General features: G+C 41.5%; 1 protein-coding gene and 1 long non-coding RNA gene across 6 annotated transcripts in view; one reads left to right on the top strand and one right to left on the bottom strand.

Annotated features, from left to right (window-relative positions):
• kiaa1549la (KIAA1549-like a) overlaps positions 1-621 on the bottom strand; it is a 112,009-nt gene extending 111,388 nt beyond the window's left edge. For 4 of the 5 annotated variants that reach the window (XM_085280695.1, XM_085280694.1, XM_085280698.1 and 1 more), the window contains exon 1: positions 1-619. In XM_085280695.1, the coding sequence (XP_085136821.1) occupies positions 1-241 (241 nt within the window). In that variant the 5' untranslated portion in view covers positions 242-619. The other variant, XM_085280697.1, reaches the window with a different exon arrangement.
• Positions 622-5,180: 4,559 nt separating this feature from the next.
• On the top strand, positions 5,181-9,334 carry LOC146571468 (uncharacterized). The gene is made up of 3 exons (XR_014893130.1): positions 5,181-6,330; positions 6,841-6,877; positions 9,037-9,334. It is a non-coding gene; the product is annotated as an uncharacterized LOC146571468 (long non-coding RNA).
• The last annotated feature ends 8,171 nt before the right edge of the window (positions 9,335-17,505 follow it).

Here is a 17,505-nt window from a genome sequence, read left to right as displayed (position 1 = left end):
CGTCAGCGGCCAGGGAGCTCTGCATCATCAGCATCAGCACCGCGCCGATGGTCACAAACCACCGGGCCACCATTCCATTCAGCACGCGCGTCCTCTTCCCGATCCTCGGCGAGTAGACGGCCACCATCCCCGCATCCAGGATCCATAGCGACGAGGAGGAAGAGCAGGGGTCTTCTTTCTTATTTACCCCTCCGACCCCGGGGCCACCGCTGCTGGAGAGGCGCGCATGTTTGGGAGCCATTGGTTAACCAATTAATCCTGAATGGGAAACATCTAACGGCGCTGCTGGGATGAAAGGCATCCGATCAACCTGCCCCCGGTTCGGACAAGCAGGGCTCCGCTCTCCATGAGCCTGCTGGAGGCTGTGAAGGTCGACGAGGAAACAAAGAAGCGTTAGTTTTCTCCTTGTGCGCGTCTGGCTGTGTCAGTTTCTGTGTGCTTGCGTGAAGTCTGATGTCCCTACTGCGTCCGCAAGGCGCTCTCCATATCTGCTGGCAGCTGTGTCAATGCACAGATACAGACCCGGAAATCAACCGAAGTTCTCTTCAAAATAAAACCACGTGCACTTTGTATACACGAGCTATTCTTCAGGCTACTACCTTTTCAGATTTTTCTTTTTTCTTTTTTTTTTTTAAAGTCAATTTCTGAAATTTTAAATTGAGAAGAAGAAGTCTTTTTTTATGCAACCAATTTTGGTTACCAGCATATTACCACTATATAGCCCACTGCACCACAAGTGCAGTGGGCTATATAGTGATTTTTCTTGATATAGTGATTTACTTGAGCGTTTCAGATGCTTTATACAGAACCCCTCATTCACACATATTTACATTTATACAAACACCTTTTTTCTACGTCTAACTGATTGCTATCGCTATTGAATTGGGAGCAACTGGGGTTTTAATATCTTGCCCAAAGATACTTTGGCATACAGACTGGAGCCGCCAGGAATCAAATCACCAACCTTCCAGTTGGTAAATAACCTGCTCCAAGACATCCCAACTGCAGGTATGTCCTATTGCCCAGATTTAAGAAGGTTTCGATTAAAAGCAATGCGTTTATAGTAGATATTCTTTTGCTGCTCAGTTAAGATTCAGCAGAATACTTGGTCACATTTTGCATTTCCCTCTGCAGGTCAGAATATATTTGATGCTGCAGCCTGCTGAGCCAGCCTACTTCATACAGGATAGAGGGTATACTGGAGGTTTTCAGTGCACTAGAGTGTAGCGCAGTTCGCAATGGACCAAGTGTTCTGTCCCTGTAGCAAATAAGACACCAGGCTGTTTCCCCCCTTAACTTTTGTGCATATTTTGATTTGGGTGTTCTGTCTATTAAATTTTAAAAATTTCCCTTTTATGTATACGGTCTATTTTAAAAATTGCATATTTTGCCTAAAGCTCAGAGTAATGGTCAACAATCTGTGGTACAAACATACCTCAAATGCATTAGATCCAAATAATTGAAAAGAAGTCTGCATTCCTGGGAGATTCCACACATTAAACCTACCTTTATTAGTCGGTTGCACCCTGAGGTTAAAATGGGTCGCAGGCCAGACCTTCAGAGACCTTTTAGGAGAGCAATGACACTCAAAGAATCCTGCATTGAAATGTTTTGGGAAAGAATTTCCAGAGTAAAGAAAAATGTCCTTTTACAAACTTATTTATGGGGGAAATCAAGAAACTTTTAAAGAGGTTTATCAGATTTTATGCGTATCTGTATATAATTCCCTCGAAGCACAGACAGACGCAAATGGGTTTCCGGTGTTCCAGATTAACTGGATTTGGTCGAACAGACGTGTGGCAGATTTGCGTTTCACGAGCTGCTATCGACAAACCAGCAAAAAAAAAAAAAAACGCCAAATGTGTCATCTAAAATAAACAACAAAACACGATAGATCAATAAAGACCTCGTTGGTCGCATGCTCCAAAAAGGGAATTGGCCGCCGTTCTTCTGAGCTTTCCTTTAACCGTGTGTATCTGAAGTCCATCCCATGTAACATGACTTTCAATAAAGACCATTCTTGCTGCGTGTTTACAGGTGTTTTCTCCTTTTTTTTCTCCCCAAAAAGGAAAACCAGCGCCACTTTTAACAAACTTGACCTTCAAAATAAAAGCACAAAAAACTTTAACATAAAATAAAATAACATAAAATAATGTACTGCTTAAACAATTTATAATGATGACATGGACCTTGACAAGATAAAGAAATAATCTAAATGATATAAACAATGTCATCATGCCAACAGCTACACTATACATGTGTTTTTGTCATATGCCAGATAATTTATACACTTCTTGAAAATAACGTATTTGTTTATTTTCATTATATTTCCAAATAATGACACATAATGAAATAAATAAGCTATAGCCAGTTTAAGTCAATAGTATGACAGTGACAAATTAAATATAATATGTATGTAACAAAAAGAGAGTTCCGGAGGTGAAACGTGGTTCTAGGATGATAAAGCTACAATTTCCTTAAGGCTTGCCTGGTCCAGCTACTCATTTAACACTTTTTGTTCTTGTAAAACCAATTTATACAAGTTTAGATTTTCCGAGACGCTCACTTCCGGTCGTGTTCTGCTAACTGCGGCCACCTTGACGCATCTTCCTGCAGGTAGAAACAGCCTGTGTGTTTGGTGTAATTACGCTGGAAATGACAGGAACACACTGGATCTAACAGACTAATTATCCCCCCGTCTAAAAACTGAGATGAGACATGAAACTTTTGTATTAGTAGTAGATTAACTCCCGCATTATTCCGAAAGAGGACCGAAACCCCGGGCGGGCAGTGTTTGCAGGCGACCCCTGGTGGCAGCCGGAGGAAGGGCCTCAAAGTGAACTCCATCGTTACAGTTCCCTCTGTGCCCAATTCGCTGTAATAGAAATACAAATTTCAGTATTTTCAAAAGGAATATATGTAAAAAGATCAAGAAAATTAGGCACAACAATTCTAATTTTCAGATATCAGTTTTTCACAACATAAAGCTTTTTTCACCAATACCTACAGTAAATAATATAAATATATAAACAGTGCAAACAACTTCCAGTGACAAGATGCTGTAAACTTTATATTCATTATTTCTATTATAGAAATAATAGTGAAGTTTTACTTTAGTGAAAGAGCTCCCGCCAGTCATACTCCAGGACCATGCATTTGTATATATCATCATCTAACCCGCACAGATTGAGGCCTGCAGAGAAGCTACCTGGTAGGCCTGTTTGCACACAGCTCAAATCACACAAATAAATAAATTAAAAGTGCAACTGCTGGCTTTTTTCTGACAGAGAAAAATCTGATGTTTTGTTCATTCTGTTTGCACACTTTTGCACCTTTATTAGAAAAGCAATGGAGTAACTGTGGCACTTAAACTACAAGGAGTAGGGGAAGGAGATATCCAGAAGATGCAAACACTGATATAAAATGCTAAGTTTTATGGTTTAAGAGACATCATCAGTTTAGAAGTGAGTGATAACTCAGTGCAAAACTAGCTGCATTTACAGAAACCTACAGAAATACAGCAGCCATTATGGGTGATGTGCAGAGCTGTAGAAACTACAGAAGGCTGATGCTGATGAAGTTATGGGAACTTAAGGTAACACGACAGGTGATGATCAGTGACCAGTAGTATGTCTTCGTTTCATGATAAAGGCACTACACACATGATGTTTGCTTTAAGAGTATTAATGCAGAAGTACAGAGAAGGTCAGTAGGAGTTGCGCTCTGTCTTTGTGGATCTAGAGAAATCATGTGACAGGGTCCCAAGAGTCGATCTGTGGTGCTGTATGAAGAAGTCAAGTGTGACAAGGAAGAACAGTATGTGAGGATGGTGCAGTACATGTTTGAGGGCAGTGAAACACCAATGAGGTGTAGAAGTGACAGATGTGACAGCCCCTTCTTGTGATGGTGATAGGCAATGTAGCTGATGAGGTCATACAGGAGTCGCTGATGTTTGCAGACGACATTGTGATCTGTAGTAAGAGTAGGGAGTAGGTGGAAGAGAGACTGGAGAGGTGGTGGCATGCTCTGGAGGGAAGAGGAAGCAACCCAAAATAGATGTGTTTGAATGAGTGTGACAGGCTGAAAGATGAAGAAGCAGAAGCAGTGAATGTAGATGAGTTTAAACATTCAATCAAACATTCATTCAAACATATTAACTAACAGGTCGAGCAGTTAGTTAATAAAAGTTAATCAAGAGGCGATGCGGAGATGATGTTGAATATGGACTTTCCAGGCAAGAGGAAAAGTGGAAGACTGCTAAGAAGATTCATGGACGTAGTGTGACAAAGAGGACACTAAGGATAGGGTGAGATGAGGCAGATGATCCGCTCTGGTGAGAAGCCGAAGAAGAAGATCTAATTGGGTTCAGTGATAAAATATTTTCACTAATGACAGCTTTTGTGGTCCAGGTGACAAGTTGAGTTGTTGTAGCGAAAGTGCACCATTGTTAGTAATGACAACCTTTCCACAAATAATTCTTTACAGCAGTTAATCATATTTTTAATCACATTTTTTCATTGGTAATAAAAATCCAAAGGGAAGGGGATATTCGTGTGTTTGTTTGTTCTATCTAAATTTTTGCCTAATAAAGTCAGGAGGTTTGGTTTGGCACAGGGCGCAGGCTCCGTGGTGGGCTGAGATCTGATGCTCTAACAAATACCTGCAGAGTTGCATCACATAAAAAAGTTCTGTTTCAGGCCAGCGAGTGTTCTTCTGCTTGATAGATGGAATCCTTGTTGTGTTGTCTGCACAGTATCCAAATGTCAGCATGCACTTTGCTTTTCCGGATCAAAGAAAGAGGCAGAGCAACCAACGAATTAAAGATTTAACTTGTATGTTCATCTGTAGGGTGTAGCTGTAGGAACCCCAGAGTGCACCAAGACGCTCCAGTCCTCCAGGTGAGATTAACCTGCTGGCAGCTGATGCTTTAGCTTGTCTGTCTCTGCAAATCCATGTTCAGAGTGTGAAAACTATTACTGCAATGTTATAATTCCACTGTAAACATGTTGGCTGTTCTCTGTGCCTGCACATATTACTCTGGTATAGCTGAGTATATTTACAGTTCATGGTACTTGATTGCCCTGATAGTCATAAATATTTTTTCTCTGAAATGGTCAGAACATTCTTGCCATTTAGCAAGTGCACACAGTACGTGATACTAAACTGCGTAGGTGCTACGTCTGACGGTAATCTCTGTGTCCATTTCATCACTCTTCGGTACCAGAGTATGTTTCTAGGTCTTATTAACAAAGGTAAGATGATTTGCCACTTATTTATAGCTGTTAAAGTATGCTTGTACTTCACATTTACAAGGGTAGCATGGTTTGGCATGCAATTTTAACATTTTGTTTTCTACCATTGCTGTATTATTTTAGAAGATCGTGTCACTATAAGATATGTTGGTTAATCTTTTGTAGGTGGAAAGAGTAGTGGAATATCTGGTGAACCTGAGCCTGCTGCTCAACCACAGAGACCCATACCTCCAGGTGGACCAACCACCAACATATTTGGGCCTGCAGTCACTGCACCTGTCCTGCACAAAGTCCAAGCTGAAGCCCCCCAAATAAGCCAAAGGTAGGCTGTAACATTACCTTCCTTTCACTCTTTGACTTGTATTTTATGAGTTGCAGAACATTTTTATTCAAAGCCTGTGCAACAAAAGGACTCTTCAGTGAGGAATACATAGCTTTGCGACAGGCAGCACTTCAATAATAATCTCTAATAAACAGACACTAAGCCCCACCCCCACCTGTCTGCCTCCAGTGAGGCTGGTGGTATAGTAACCTCAGAGGTGATCTCTCATTTGCATAGATAGGTACTGCAAACCTGGCTGATGTAAATGGACTGGTTCTTATATACTGTAGCGCTTTTCTACTCTGAGCACTCAAAGCGCTTCATACAACTAATTCATTCACGCAATCACACAAGCACGTTTTTTTCTAAGTTGTTAAGTGCTCACTGTCTAACATTCATACACATTCACACTGATGTGAATGCTATATACAATATGAGTATAATACAACAATGCCAGAAAGAGTATTGCACTTAGTGTTATTGCTATTGCACATGTGTGGATGTGTGTGTTTGATCAGTTGAAGTCTTTGTTGTGGAGTCTGACAGCAGTGGGGAGGAAAGACCTGCGAAAGACCTGGAAAGACCCACATCGTGGGTGCTGCAGCCTGCCACTGAAGGAGCTGCTCAGTGGGAGATGTTGTCCAACAGGGATGACAGCTTAGCCACCATTCTCCTGTCACTCACCACCTCCACTGGGTCCAGAGGGCATCCTAGAACAGAGCTATTGTAGATGTCTGTGATTACTAATCAGCAAAGGTGTGTTTAAGTCAGCACGAAAGCCTGAAGTCACCTCTAGCTTTAGCTCATTGTTTAATGAATCAACAAAGGTCCTGATGTTGGTAACCTGTCAGTTGTAGGTACTGAGGGTCGTTCAGATTATTTGCAAAAGTAAACAAAACATGTGGCAAATATAATCATCGTGACCTTTAAAACGAAAGAAATGTACACAATAATGTAGAATAATTTCACTTTCTTGTCCTGTTCTCATGTCCATCTGATATGCATTTTTATGCCCATTTACTCATCTGTCATTTCAATAAACACACCATCTAGAGATGTTTTAAAGGACAAGCTGACATTAAAAAGAAAGGATGAGTTTGTGCTTGCAGGTCACTGTCTTTGTGTTGATTTCTTTCTTTCTTTTTTTTGCAGACTGATTTACCTTTATAACATTATTAATTTCCATTTTAAGTGTATGCAGTAAAACAAGAACACCTGTGCATTTTATTTTCTTCCTTAACTTTACCTTCTTTGTTTTAAATACAGGACAATCTAAGTGTGGGACCTGACCCTGAATCACCAGGTGGGTACTGTACATGTTCTTTGTCTATAACTTTTTTCATTGTACTATTAAACTACGTGTGTTAAGCCTTGCTGTTCAGACAGATCAGATTCAATCATATTGTACTGTTTTCTGAACTTTAGTTTTGCAACCTAAACTTTTAATCAGTCTTTGTTAATGAGTGAGAAAAATACATTTTGAGTCTATTTGCATATAACTGCATATAGCTCCATGCAAACAATGAAATCATGTGATATCTATCACCCCCGGTCATGCTGATTTGCATTGGTTACCCATAAAATATCGTATTGAATTTAAAATATTGTTGCTCACCTTTAAAATTATAAATAAATTAGCCCTTAGCTATCTTGTTGATCTCCTTAGTCCATATGTCCCTGGGCAGCCCTCAGGTCTTCAGCCCGATTACTCTTGGCTCAGCCTAGATCTGGACTTAAATCTAGGGATGACCGTGCTTTTGTCCTGGCTGCACCTAACCTGTGGAACAACTTTCCCATCGCTATCCATGCGTCAGACTCCATTTTATCTTTTAAATCCTGTTTAAAGACTCACTTGTAAGCTGTATATATAGAACACCAGGTTCAAATACTGAAATTTTTAAGGAGTGGGTAGATAAAACATTCACCAGGACAAACCAAAAAGTCATGTTCATTTGTGGGGATTTTAACATAGATTTATTAAATCCAAGCAAACAGAAAATGACAGAGGAGTTTATTAATACATGTATAGCTTGGGACTTTGTCCAATGATCACTAAACCCAGCAGGATCACAGCACAATTGGCAACCTTAATAGACAATATATTTACAAATGAAATAGAAAATAGATCCATAAGTGGTCTTTTAATAAATGATATCAGTGATCACCTACCTGTTTTTATAGTGTATAATAAAAACTATAGGAAGGTTACACAGGAAAATATAGTAAAATACAAACGAATGAGAACAGAAGAGTCAATAAATGCATTTAAAAATGATTTGCTCAAGCAAGAATGGGAGACGCTGTATAGGGAAAAAAATATTGATAAAGCTTATGAGATTTTTTTAGGAAAATTTAAAATGTTATATAATAGCCGTTGCCCAGTAAGGAAATACAGTAAAAAACAAAAATATGCAGAATGCCCATGGATTACAAAAGGATTGCAAAATGCATGTAAGAAGAAAAATACCTCATACAGAGAATTTATAATGAACTAATGTATAGAAGCTGAAAATAAATATAAGAAATATAAAAACAAATTAACGAGTATTTTGAGGTTATGTAAAAAAGAATACTATGAGAAATTATTGATTATGAATAAAAATAATACTAAAGGGATTTGGAAAACATTAAATACCATTATTAAAAAGGGCTCTGGACAGTCAGACTATCCTTCGTATTTCACAAATAATGATAGAAATATTACTAATCTGAGCGATGTGGTAAATGACTTCAACAAATTCTTTGTAAGTGTTGGGCCAAATTTGGCTGAAACAATTCCTGATATGACAGATTCGGTAGAGAAAGAAACCAGATTCATTGATCGCAATCCTCATTCAATGTTCTTAACGGCAGTAGATGAAAAGGAAATCATTGATATTGTTGGGAAATTACAAACAAAAAACTCTACAGACTCTGATGATATAGATATGGAAATAGTCAAAAAAGTGATAGAGGGCATTTCTAAACCCTTAACACATATCTGCAATTTGTCCATACAAACTGGTACATTCCCGACACAAATGAAAATAGAATATGTGATGAGGAGAATTAGGTAAATATGTGGGATTAATAAGATGTTGAGCAGGGGTAGGAGTTAATAAGTATGTGTATACTTCTTCCTACTCCTTTTCAGACCAAACAATTGTTATTTCATGTTAGACGAATGTGTTTTATTTTATTATATTTCTTTTTTGCTTGTCTGTACAAATACGTGTGTGTGTGTATATCTACACATATATTCGTATCCGTAAACGAAAGTACATGTAGACGAGTATATATTGTTTTTTTTTGTTTTTTGGTTGTTTGTTTTATTATGTCTGAAATAAATAAAGATACAATACAATACAATACTTATTTAACCTAGCTTTCCATCTGGTTAGTGTCCCTATTTTATATTGGGCTCAATTTTTTATCTGTGTACTTTATCTTTTAGCTATATCTGTTCTTATGTTCCCTTTTCAGCTCACAGCCAGAGAGAGAGAGAGCTTAATTTTAGATGTCAAAAAGTATGACGTCACAACATTCTGATTGGTCACTTGCAATGTTGATCCTGGAACAACATTTAATATGGTGATCTGGGAACAACACCAACACGACGGTATCAGATCGCCGGCAGCCAGCTGTGCCAGAGTGACCGAGCCCCAGGCCGAGGGCACCCCACCCCCGAAGTGGCCGAGCGAGCCCCAGGCTCCAGGCCCCAACAAGCCTATTTAATCATGTCTTAATTTTCCTGTTTCTATTGTAAAGCACTTTGGTGTACCGCTGGTTCTTTAAATCTGTTATATAAATAAAGTTGTATTGTATTGTATAGTCTCAATAAATTGGCCTCCATCTCTGCATTTTTTTTTACATTTATTAGTTTCACTTAGAATCAGAATGCGAATACTTTATTGATCCCTTTGGGGAAATTATTTTGGTTACAGTGCTCCAGTACAAACAGTAACAAAGACAGAACAATACACTAAGTAAGAAATAGCACAATATATATATACACACACACATACATATACATATATACACATATACATTGACATGTCTCACTGACAGTGATGTTGATTTCACTGTAGACCTGATGATCCTGATGTTTCAGAAGATGTCTGAAGCAAGTGTCCGATCACCCCGCTTTAAGTCGCTTTCTCATCTGCATATTCAATGCACTTCTAAAGAAAGTGGAAAAACAATCAACAACCCCAAAGTTGGTTAATAGAGTGAGTTTTTCTGTACCATGAGATAACAGGAAGTTTCAGGGACTCATTATCAGTTTGCTTATCTGATAACAAGCTCAAACAAAACACCCATTGTTCTACAAAGTTCTTACATTGCATGCATTGTCTTTATATCACAAAGTTAGTAGGTCAAGTTGCAAATGTCAAGATGTAGTTTGATGATAAACTCTTCTTTTTGTGGTTCGTTCATTCATCCTGTTTCCTTGATTAAACATTTCCTGTCATTTCATAATTCTCACCGATAGTCCCAAATCATCACTTTCTAAAAACCTTCGCTTTATCCAGGCTGCAGTGAAGGTCTGTGTGAGAATAAACAGGCGGCAGGTAGTTATTCAAAACATCAGTACTGAGTTACCGAACATTTTTAGGTTACTGATCAGATTTTCATACAGCAACATGTCTGATGAGTGTACATTCGCATGTTTCTGGACGTCTGGAGTGCCACATTTCCGAGCTACATTGGAGTCACTGTTACACCAGAGTCCCACTAGAATGCCTTTGTTGCTGAAACTCCATGCATCTCAGAAACGTTATTACGTCACTGTACAAAAAACTGCTTAGTAATAAAAAAACATATTTTTAAAATACATTTCGTGTGCAGATGCTTGTATGCGTTGCCTGATGATTCTCGCATAAACCATCACTGTAACCTGCACACTGCAAGGCTCTGAAAGTGATGATTAAGGACTATTGGTGACAGTTATGAAACAACATTAGAGGTTTAATAGTGGAAACATTATGACTATGTATGATTGTTGGGTCTGTGTTTCCACATGCCCCGCTAGTTTAGAGACTTATTCCTCAGGAAGAGCGGAAAACAAGACAGAACATCTTCAACCGGCTTTTTAACTCGCTGACGAGGGAAGTTTGGGTCAGAACCAGCTCTTGGAGCTCACGCTCCTCACCTGACTCCAAACCCAAATCCTTCGAAGAGCAGCTGTCCTCGTAGCCTTTTTATATTTTTACCCTACTGGCTACTGGTGTTGGCCAGAGGCGAGGCCAGAGGCGTTGACAGTGTTGACAGAAGCGAGGGGCAGCCTCAGGGCAGCTGTGGCTACAACCGTAGCTTGCCTCCACCAGTGTGTGAATGTGAGAGTGAATGAATAGTGGCATTGTAAAGTGCTTTGGGTGCCTTGAAAAGCGCTATATAAATCCAATCCATTATTATTATTAATGTTAACATTCAACAATTAGACTTAAGGCAGAAGCCAGTCTAAATTATTCACCCCACTGTTAGTAGCTACACAAGCCAACTGTCAAGCACAGTGGTGGAGATATGATGATGAAAATGTCACATTTTCAGCAGGGATTTGAATTTTTTTCATTCGAAGCCAGACTTTACTGAACAGCCGTTTGGCAATGGCATCGGCTTTTTCAGAAGAGCAGGGTGAGTCGGCATTTTCGACGACATGCTTCACCAAGTCCTCGATACAGATTTCCACAGAAGATCTGTATTTTTGAACCTCTTCAGCTGCACTAAGGGCTGGATTCTCCATCGACTCGATCAAGTACTTTTTAATTATCTGGATCGTCAAGTTTTGCAATACCGGGTCACTGTCATTTAGTAACATTATCAAATGTTTGTCTTCACAGAATGTTTTGTCGCAGAGCTCTCGGTAAATGGCCTCATCAAGACCTATTAAATTTTTATATTAAAGATATGAAGAGTTGCTGTTGCTTCTCATTAGACGGCGGCACCTTTGCCTCTCTTGAGGCGCGTATAATCACAGCGTTTATGAGCTCTTTAACGAGCCGCTGTTGTTCCAACAGTGGAGGTTCCACAGTCACATCACCAGAAGGGGCAGTGGGCTCAGCCTCACACACCTCACACTCCAGAGAGGAGTCACTCTTTTTTTGAGTCCTCGTTGGGCTCAGCCACTGGTCCACTTTTTGGCCCCTCTGCTACTTCTGAAACTGATTCCAGACCAGCTGACTGTGGATCCTCCTGATTCAGTTGCTGGGTGCACGAATGGGGCCAGCACGCACAGTGCTTCCATTTTTCCCCGACTCCCTGTAAAATTGTCTCCCCTTGGTAGACACTACCCTCACAGTGCCTAATCATTGGCATGACTTCAGTTATGGTGATGTGAAACAACTCTGATGTAAACCTGCCAAGTGCCTGCTTGGCGTTTTCATCTGAGCGCACCCTGTTTTCAGTGCACGCCACTGGTCTTCTGTTATTTTCATAAAGAAGTCCCTAATTTTGGATTTTATAGTTTTCCTAGTTTCACTCAAACGATTCATGTCAAAGGAATCATTGTTTTGGAGTCCTTGGTGGGCTCAGTCACTGGTCCACATCATGTAAAGCCAGAAAGCTTGAGTTCACTGAAGACAGACACCACAAGCCCTGCCATTTTCAAGTCCAGTTCACTAACTAACAGAGGAGGGTTAAATCGCATATTTGTTACATTTGACATCTCAATAAACTGATCCATAAGGCCAGTAATGTTGTGGGGATGGAGCTGGACTCCCTTAAGGTGGTGTCGGAGAGGCGGATGTTGTCCAAGATAAAGACAGTGTTGGATAATCCCTCCCACCCACTCCATGACATGCTGGTCAGTCACAGGAGCACGTTCAGCGAGAGACTGAGATTACCAAAAAGCGCCACTGAACGACACAGGAAATCATTCCTGCCTGTGGCCATCTCCCTCTACAACTCCTCCATCTAACACACTGTATACTGCAAGAGCTACACCCTTTTTGCAATGTATATGTGTATATATGTATATGTACAGTGGGGCAAAAAAGTATTTAGTCAGCCACCGATTGTGCAAGTTCCCCCACCTAAAATGATGACAGAGGTCAGTAATTTGCACCAGAGGTACACTTCAACTGTGAGAGACAGAATGTGAAAAAAAAAAATCCATGAATCCACATGGTAGGATTTGTAAAGAATTTATTCGTAAATCAGGGTGGAAAATAAGTATTTGGTCAATAACAAAAATACAACTTAATACTTTGTAACATAACCTTTGTTGGCAATAACAGAGGTCAAACGTTTACTATAGGTCTTTACCAGGTTTGCACACACAGTAGCTGGTATTTTGGCCCATTCCTCCATGCAGATCTTCTCGAGAGCAGTGATGTTTTGGGGCTGTCGCCGAGCAACACGGACTTTCAACTCCCGCCACAGATTTTCTATGGGGTTGAGGTCTGGAGACTGGCTAGGCCACTCCAGGACTTTCAAATGCTTCTTACGGAGCCACTCCTTTGTTGCCCGGGCGGTGTGTTTTGGATCATTGTCATGTTGGAAGACCCAGCCTCGTTTCATCTTCAAAGTTCTCACTGATGGAAGGAGGTTTTGGCTCAAAATCTCACGATACATGGCCCCATTCATTCTGTCCTTAACACGGATCAGTCGTCCTGTCCCCTTGGCAGAAAAACAGCCCCATAGCATGATGTTTCCACCCCCATGCTTCACAGTAGGTATGGTGTTCTTGGGATGCAACCCAGTATTCTTCTTCCTCCAAACACGACGAGTTGAGTTTATAGCAAAAAGTTCTACTTTGGTTTCATCTGACCACATGACATTCTCCCAATCCTATGCTGTATCATCCATGTGCTCTCTGGCAAACTTCAGACGGGCCTGGACATGCACTTGCTTCAGCAGCGGAACACGTCTGGCACTGCGGGATTTGATTCCTTGCCGTTGTAGTGTGTTACTGATGGTGACCTTTGTTACTTTGGTCCCAGCTCTCTGCAGGTCATTCACCAGGTCCGGTTCTGGGATCTTTGCTCACCGTTCTCATGATCATTTTGACCCCACGGGATGAGATCTTGCGTGGAGCCCCAGATCGAGGGAGATTATCAGTGGTCTTGTATGTCTTCCATTTTCTGATGATTGCTCCCACAGTTGATTTTTTCACACCAAGCTGCTTGCCTATTGCAGATTCACTCTTCCCAGTCTGGTGCAGGTCTACAATACTTTTCCTGGTGTCCTTCGAAAGCTCTTTGGTCTTGGCCATGGCGGAGTTTGGAGTCTGACTGTTTGAGGCTGTGGACAGGTGTCTTTTATACAGATGATGAGTTCAAACAGGTGCCATTCATACAGGTAACGAGTGGGGGACAGAAAAGCGTCTTACAGAAGACGTTACAGGTCTGTGAGAGCCAGAGATTTTCCATGTTTGAGGTGACCAAATACTTATTTTCCACCCTAATTTACGAAGAAATTCTTTACAAATCCTACCATGTGAATTCATGGATTTTTTTTTCACATTCTGTCTCTCACAGTTGAAGTGTACCTCTGGTGCAAATTACTGACCTCTGTCATCATTTTAAGTGGGGGAACTTGCACAATCGGTGGCTGACTAAATACTTTTTTGCCCCACTGTATGTTAGGGGTGCAACGATACTCGTATCGATATTGAACCGTTCGATACAGTGCTTTCGGTTCGGTACGCATATGTATCGAACAATACAAAATTTGTAATTTATTTTATCAACTTTCCTTCTGACGATGCTGTCTGTGTTGAGCGCTCAGTGAATCTGCGTTCGACTACTCCGCCTAGGCTGCACTGTCGAGCGCAGATCCACGTTCAACACAGACAGCATTGTCAGAAGGAAGAGCGCAGGGCAAGCTAGTGAGACAGAAGCTCTCCTTGCAACATGGCAAATTGAACCTCCCCCACCCTCATTCAGATCTGGCGTTTGGAATTATTTTGGTTTTCATGTGACGTATGACCCTGAAGGTAAGCTCGTCATGGACTAAAGTAAAACAGTATGTTGGATGTGCCACGCAATGCTCAATTACATGGGTGGGAACTAGTGTGTTAGCGCAGTTAGCTCTTTAACGTGTTGGCCGTCTAGCCCCAGCACAGGGCGATCAGGGGTAGCTCGTTAACGGAGATTTGCCGTGTTGTGGCGTTAACGTCATTTCAACGAGATTAACGCTGACAGCACTAGTGGGAACACAACGAATATGACTGCACATTTACGCCGACATCATCCTAGTGCAAAGACAAGTGGAAGCAGACAAAAACAACAAGCATGCATGCTACAAACTTTACCCGAGTCATTTAGACAGCCGTTAGCACATGATTCTCCTTATGGGCACCTGATATGTTTAATATTGTGGCGAGCTCAGACAAGGTGGAGACGGAGGTGTCGTTTGGTCTTGCTTCCCGTGAGCTAGCCAGGGAGCACAGCCATTTATTGACATCTGCAGAAGAACACTGCCGCTAGCTAACTGCTCAGTGCGGCAACCGCACAGCAACAACAACACACAGAGCGCCCTCTGACCCCGGAAGGACACACTGTCGCAGCGAGAAGGCGTCACCCGTCACTATGGCAACATAAACAAAACATAACCGTATAAACAGAACCCCGAACAGCCCTGACCCGCTACATAGCCCCCACCCATGGGTTAGTCGTCCCCGACGACCCCATTACCCCACACAAAGTCCTGCAAATGTCCAGGTGCCTTCTTTTGGCGCACCGGCCAGTCACGACCGGCGGGGGAAAAGTCACTCGGGTCGGAACATGGGGTGCCACCATCATCCCACTTCTGACACCAATGTGGCGAGCTCAGACAAGGAGGAGACAGAGGTGTCGTTTGGTCTTGCTTCCCGTGAGCTAGCCAGGGAGCACAGCCATTTATTGACATCTGCAGAAGAACACTGCCGCTAGCTAACTGCTCAGTGCGGCAACCGCACAGCAACAACAACACACAGAGCGCCCTCTGACCCCGGAAGGACACACTGTCGCAGCGAGAAGGCGTCACCCGTCACTATGGCAACATAAACAAAACATAACCGTATAAACAGAACCCCGAACAGCCCTGACCCGCTACATAGCCCCCACCCATGGGTTAGTCGTCCCCGACGACCCCATTACCCCACACAAAGTCCTGCAAATGTCCAGGTGCCTTCTTTTGGTGCACCGGCCGGTCACGACCGGCGGGGGAAAAGTCACTCGGGTCGGAACATGGGGTGCCACCATCATCCCACTTCTGACACCAATGTGGCAAGCTCAGACAAGGAGGAGACAGAGGTGTCGTTTGGTCTTGCTTCCCGTGAGCTAGCCAGGGAGCACAGCCGTTTATTGACATCTGCAGAAGAACACTGCCGCTAGCTAACTGCTCAGCGCGGCAACCGCACAGCAACAACAACAACAACACACAGGGCGCCCTCTGACCCTGGAAGGACACACCGTCGCAGCGAGAGGGCGTCACCCGTCACTATGGCAACATAAACAAAACATAACTGTACAAACAGAACCCCGAACAGCCCTGACCCACTACAATATGCTGCTGAGAATATACCCCAGAAGAAGCTATAGTATAGCTTTTATTTTGGAAAGAGCCATTTCTCTGTAATAAACTCTCTTTTCCAAAGATGAGTGATTCCTCAATCAGATTCCTCAATCAGATACAGGGCTTGCAAAATCGCTAGCCCGACGTCCCGGGGCTAGCGATTTTTCCAGTCGAGCTACCAAAATCTATCTCTGCCCTGTCCGTCGGGCTATTGTAGGAAGGAAAAATATATGTCAATGCTTTTGCATTCTTTCGGAAATGTAGCTGGGTAATTATGTCATTGGCATCGGTGAGCCACTGCCACTATGTGACATGTTGAAATCGCGTTTGAATTTGCGCTTGTTTTTTGCTTTCACTTTGTAATCGTGCGAACTGTGTATAGAGAGCGACAGTACTGATTGGTGAGTGATGATAATTTGCGCACCAACTCCTCTGACATCGTCTTATCAATCGTTAGCTTACTATGCAAACATGACAAGTGAAACCTCCCGCAGCAAGCTTAAACATGTGAGAGGTTGATCGCGCAGAGAATCGCTGACCGTTATGTGTGTGTGTGTGTAAAAGCAGCAGGATATATATTTTAGTTCTTCTGAGCCAAATAAGACAGGTCAGGGTGAAGAAGTGACAGCCAAAGAAAAGCTTACCACAAAACGGAGAAGTTATGACAAATCAGACTATAAGGCAAAAAGAAAGTGCAGCTTTATGGTTTCATGGACAAAAGAATTTCTGTGGCAGCAATATGACGAGCTATATAACCGGGGCTGCACATAAGTGGTCCGCAGGTGCGCATTCGCTGTCAAAAAAAAAAACAAAAAACGCACACAAGATATGAAGTTGCAACGCGTGTTTGCATACATAAGATTTTCTGGAGGAGGACAGACATTTGTTTAAAACTCTTAAAGAAGCTCCTTTAAGCAATTACTTTGGTGTTCCTCCACCTCCAAACAAATGTCAGAAGGAGTCCGAACCACAAAAGAAGCACGTATTCTCGGAAAAGTGGTTGCAGGAGGTGAGCTGGCTTCAAACAAATGATGAACGCACAGAGATGTGGTGCGGAATGTGCCGTGAAAATCCCACTCTAGCGGACAAAAACAGTGCTTTTTATATGGACGCAAACGCGCGTTGCTATGGGACGCCGTTTGTAAAGTGAAACATAACGGCAACAGTTTTCCACATTTAGCTCAAAACCTTACAAAAAAATATTTTTTTCGAGTAATTTTTTACAACATTTAGTAAAATATTTGTAACTTTTCATCAAATGTTAAATATTAAATCTAAATGTTAAATATTAAATCTAAATGTTAAATATTAAATCTAAATATTATATTTAAATCTAAATGTTAAATGTTAAATCTAAATGTTAAATGTTAAATCTAAATGCTAAATGTTAAATGTTAAACCTAAATGTTTATGCTAATATGCAAATGTATTGTACGGATCAACGGAAATACCAAA

This window comes from Mchenga conophoros, linkage group LG7 (assembly GCF_057382185.1).
Source record: "Mchenga conophoros isolate Kocher_MC1m ecotype Shallow Benthic linkage group LG7, M_conophoros_male_GT1.1, whole genome shotgun sequence".
Taxonomy (NCBI): domain Eukaryota; kingdom Metazoa; phylum Chordata; class Actinopteri; order Cichliformes; family Cichlidae; genus Mchenga; species Mchenga conophoros.
The sequence above is the reverse complement of the archived record's forward strand: the minus strand, read 5'-3'. Positions and strand labels throughout refer to the sequence as shown.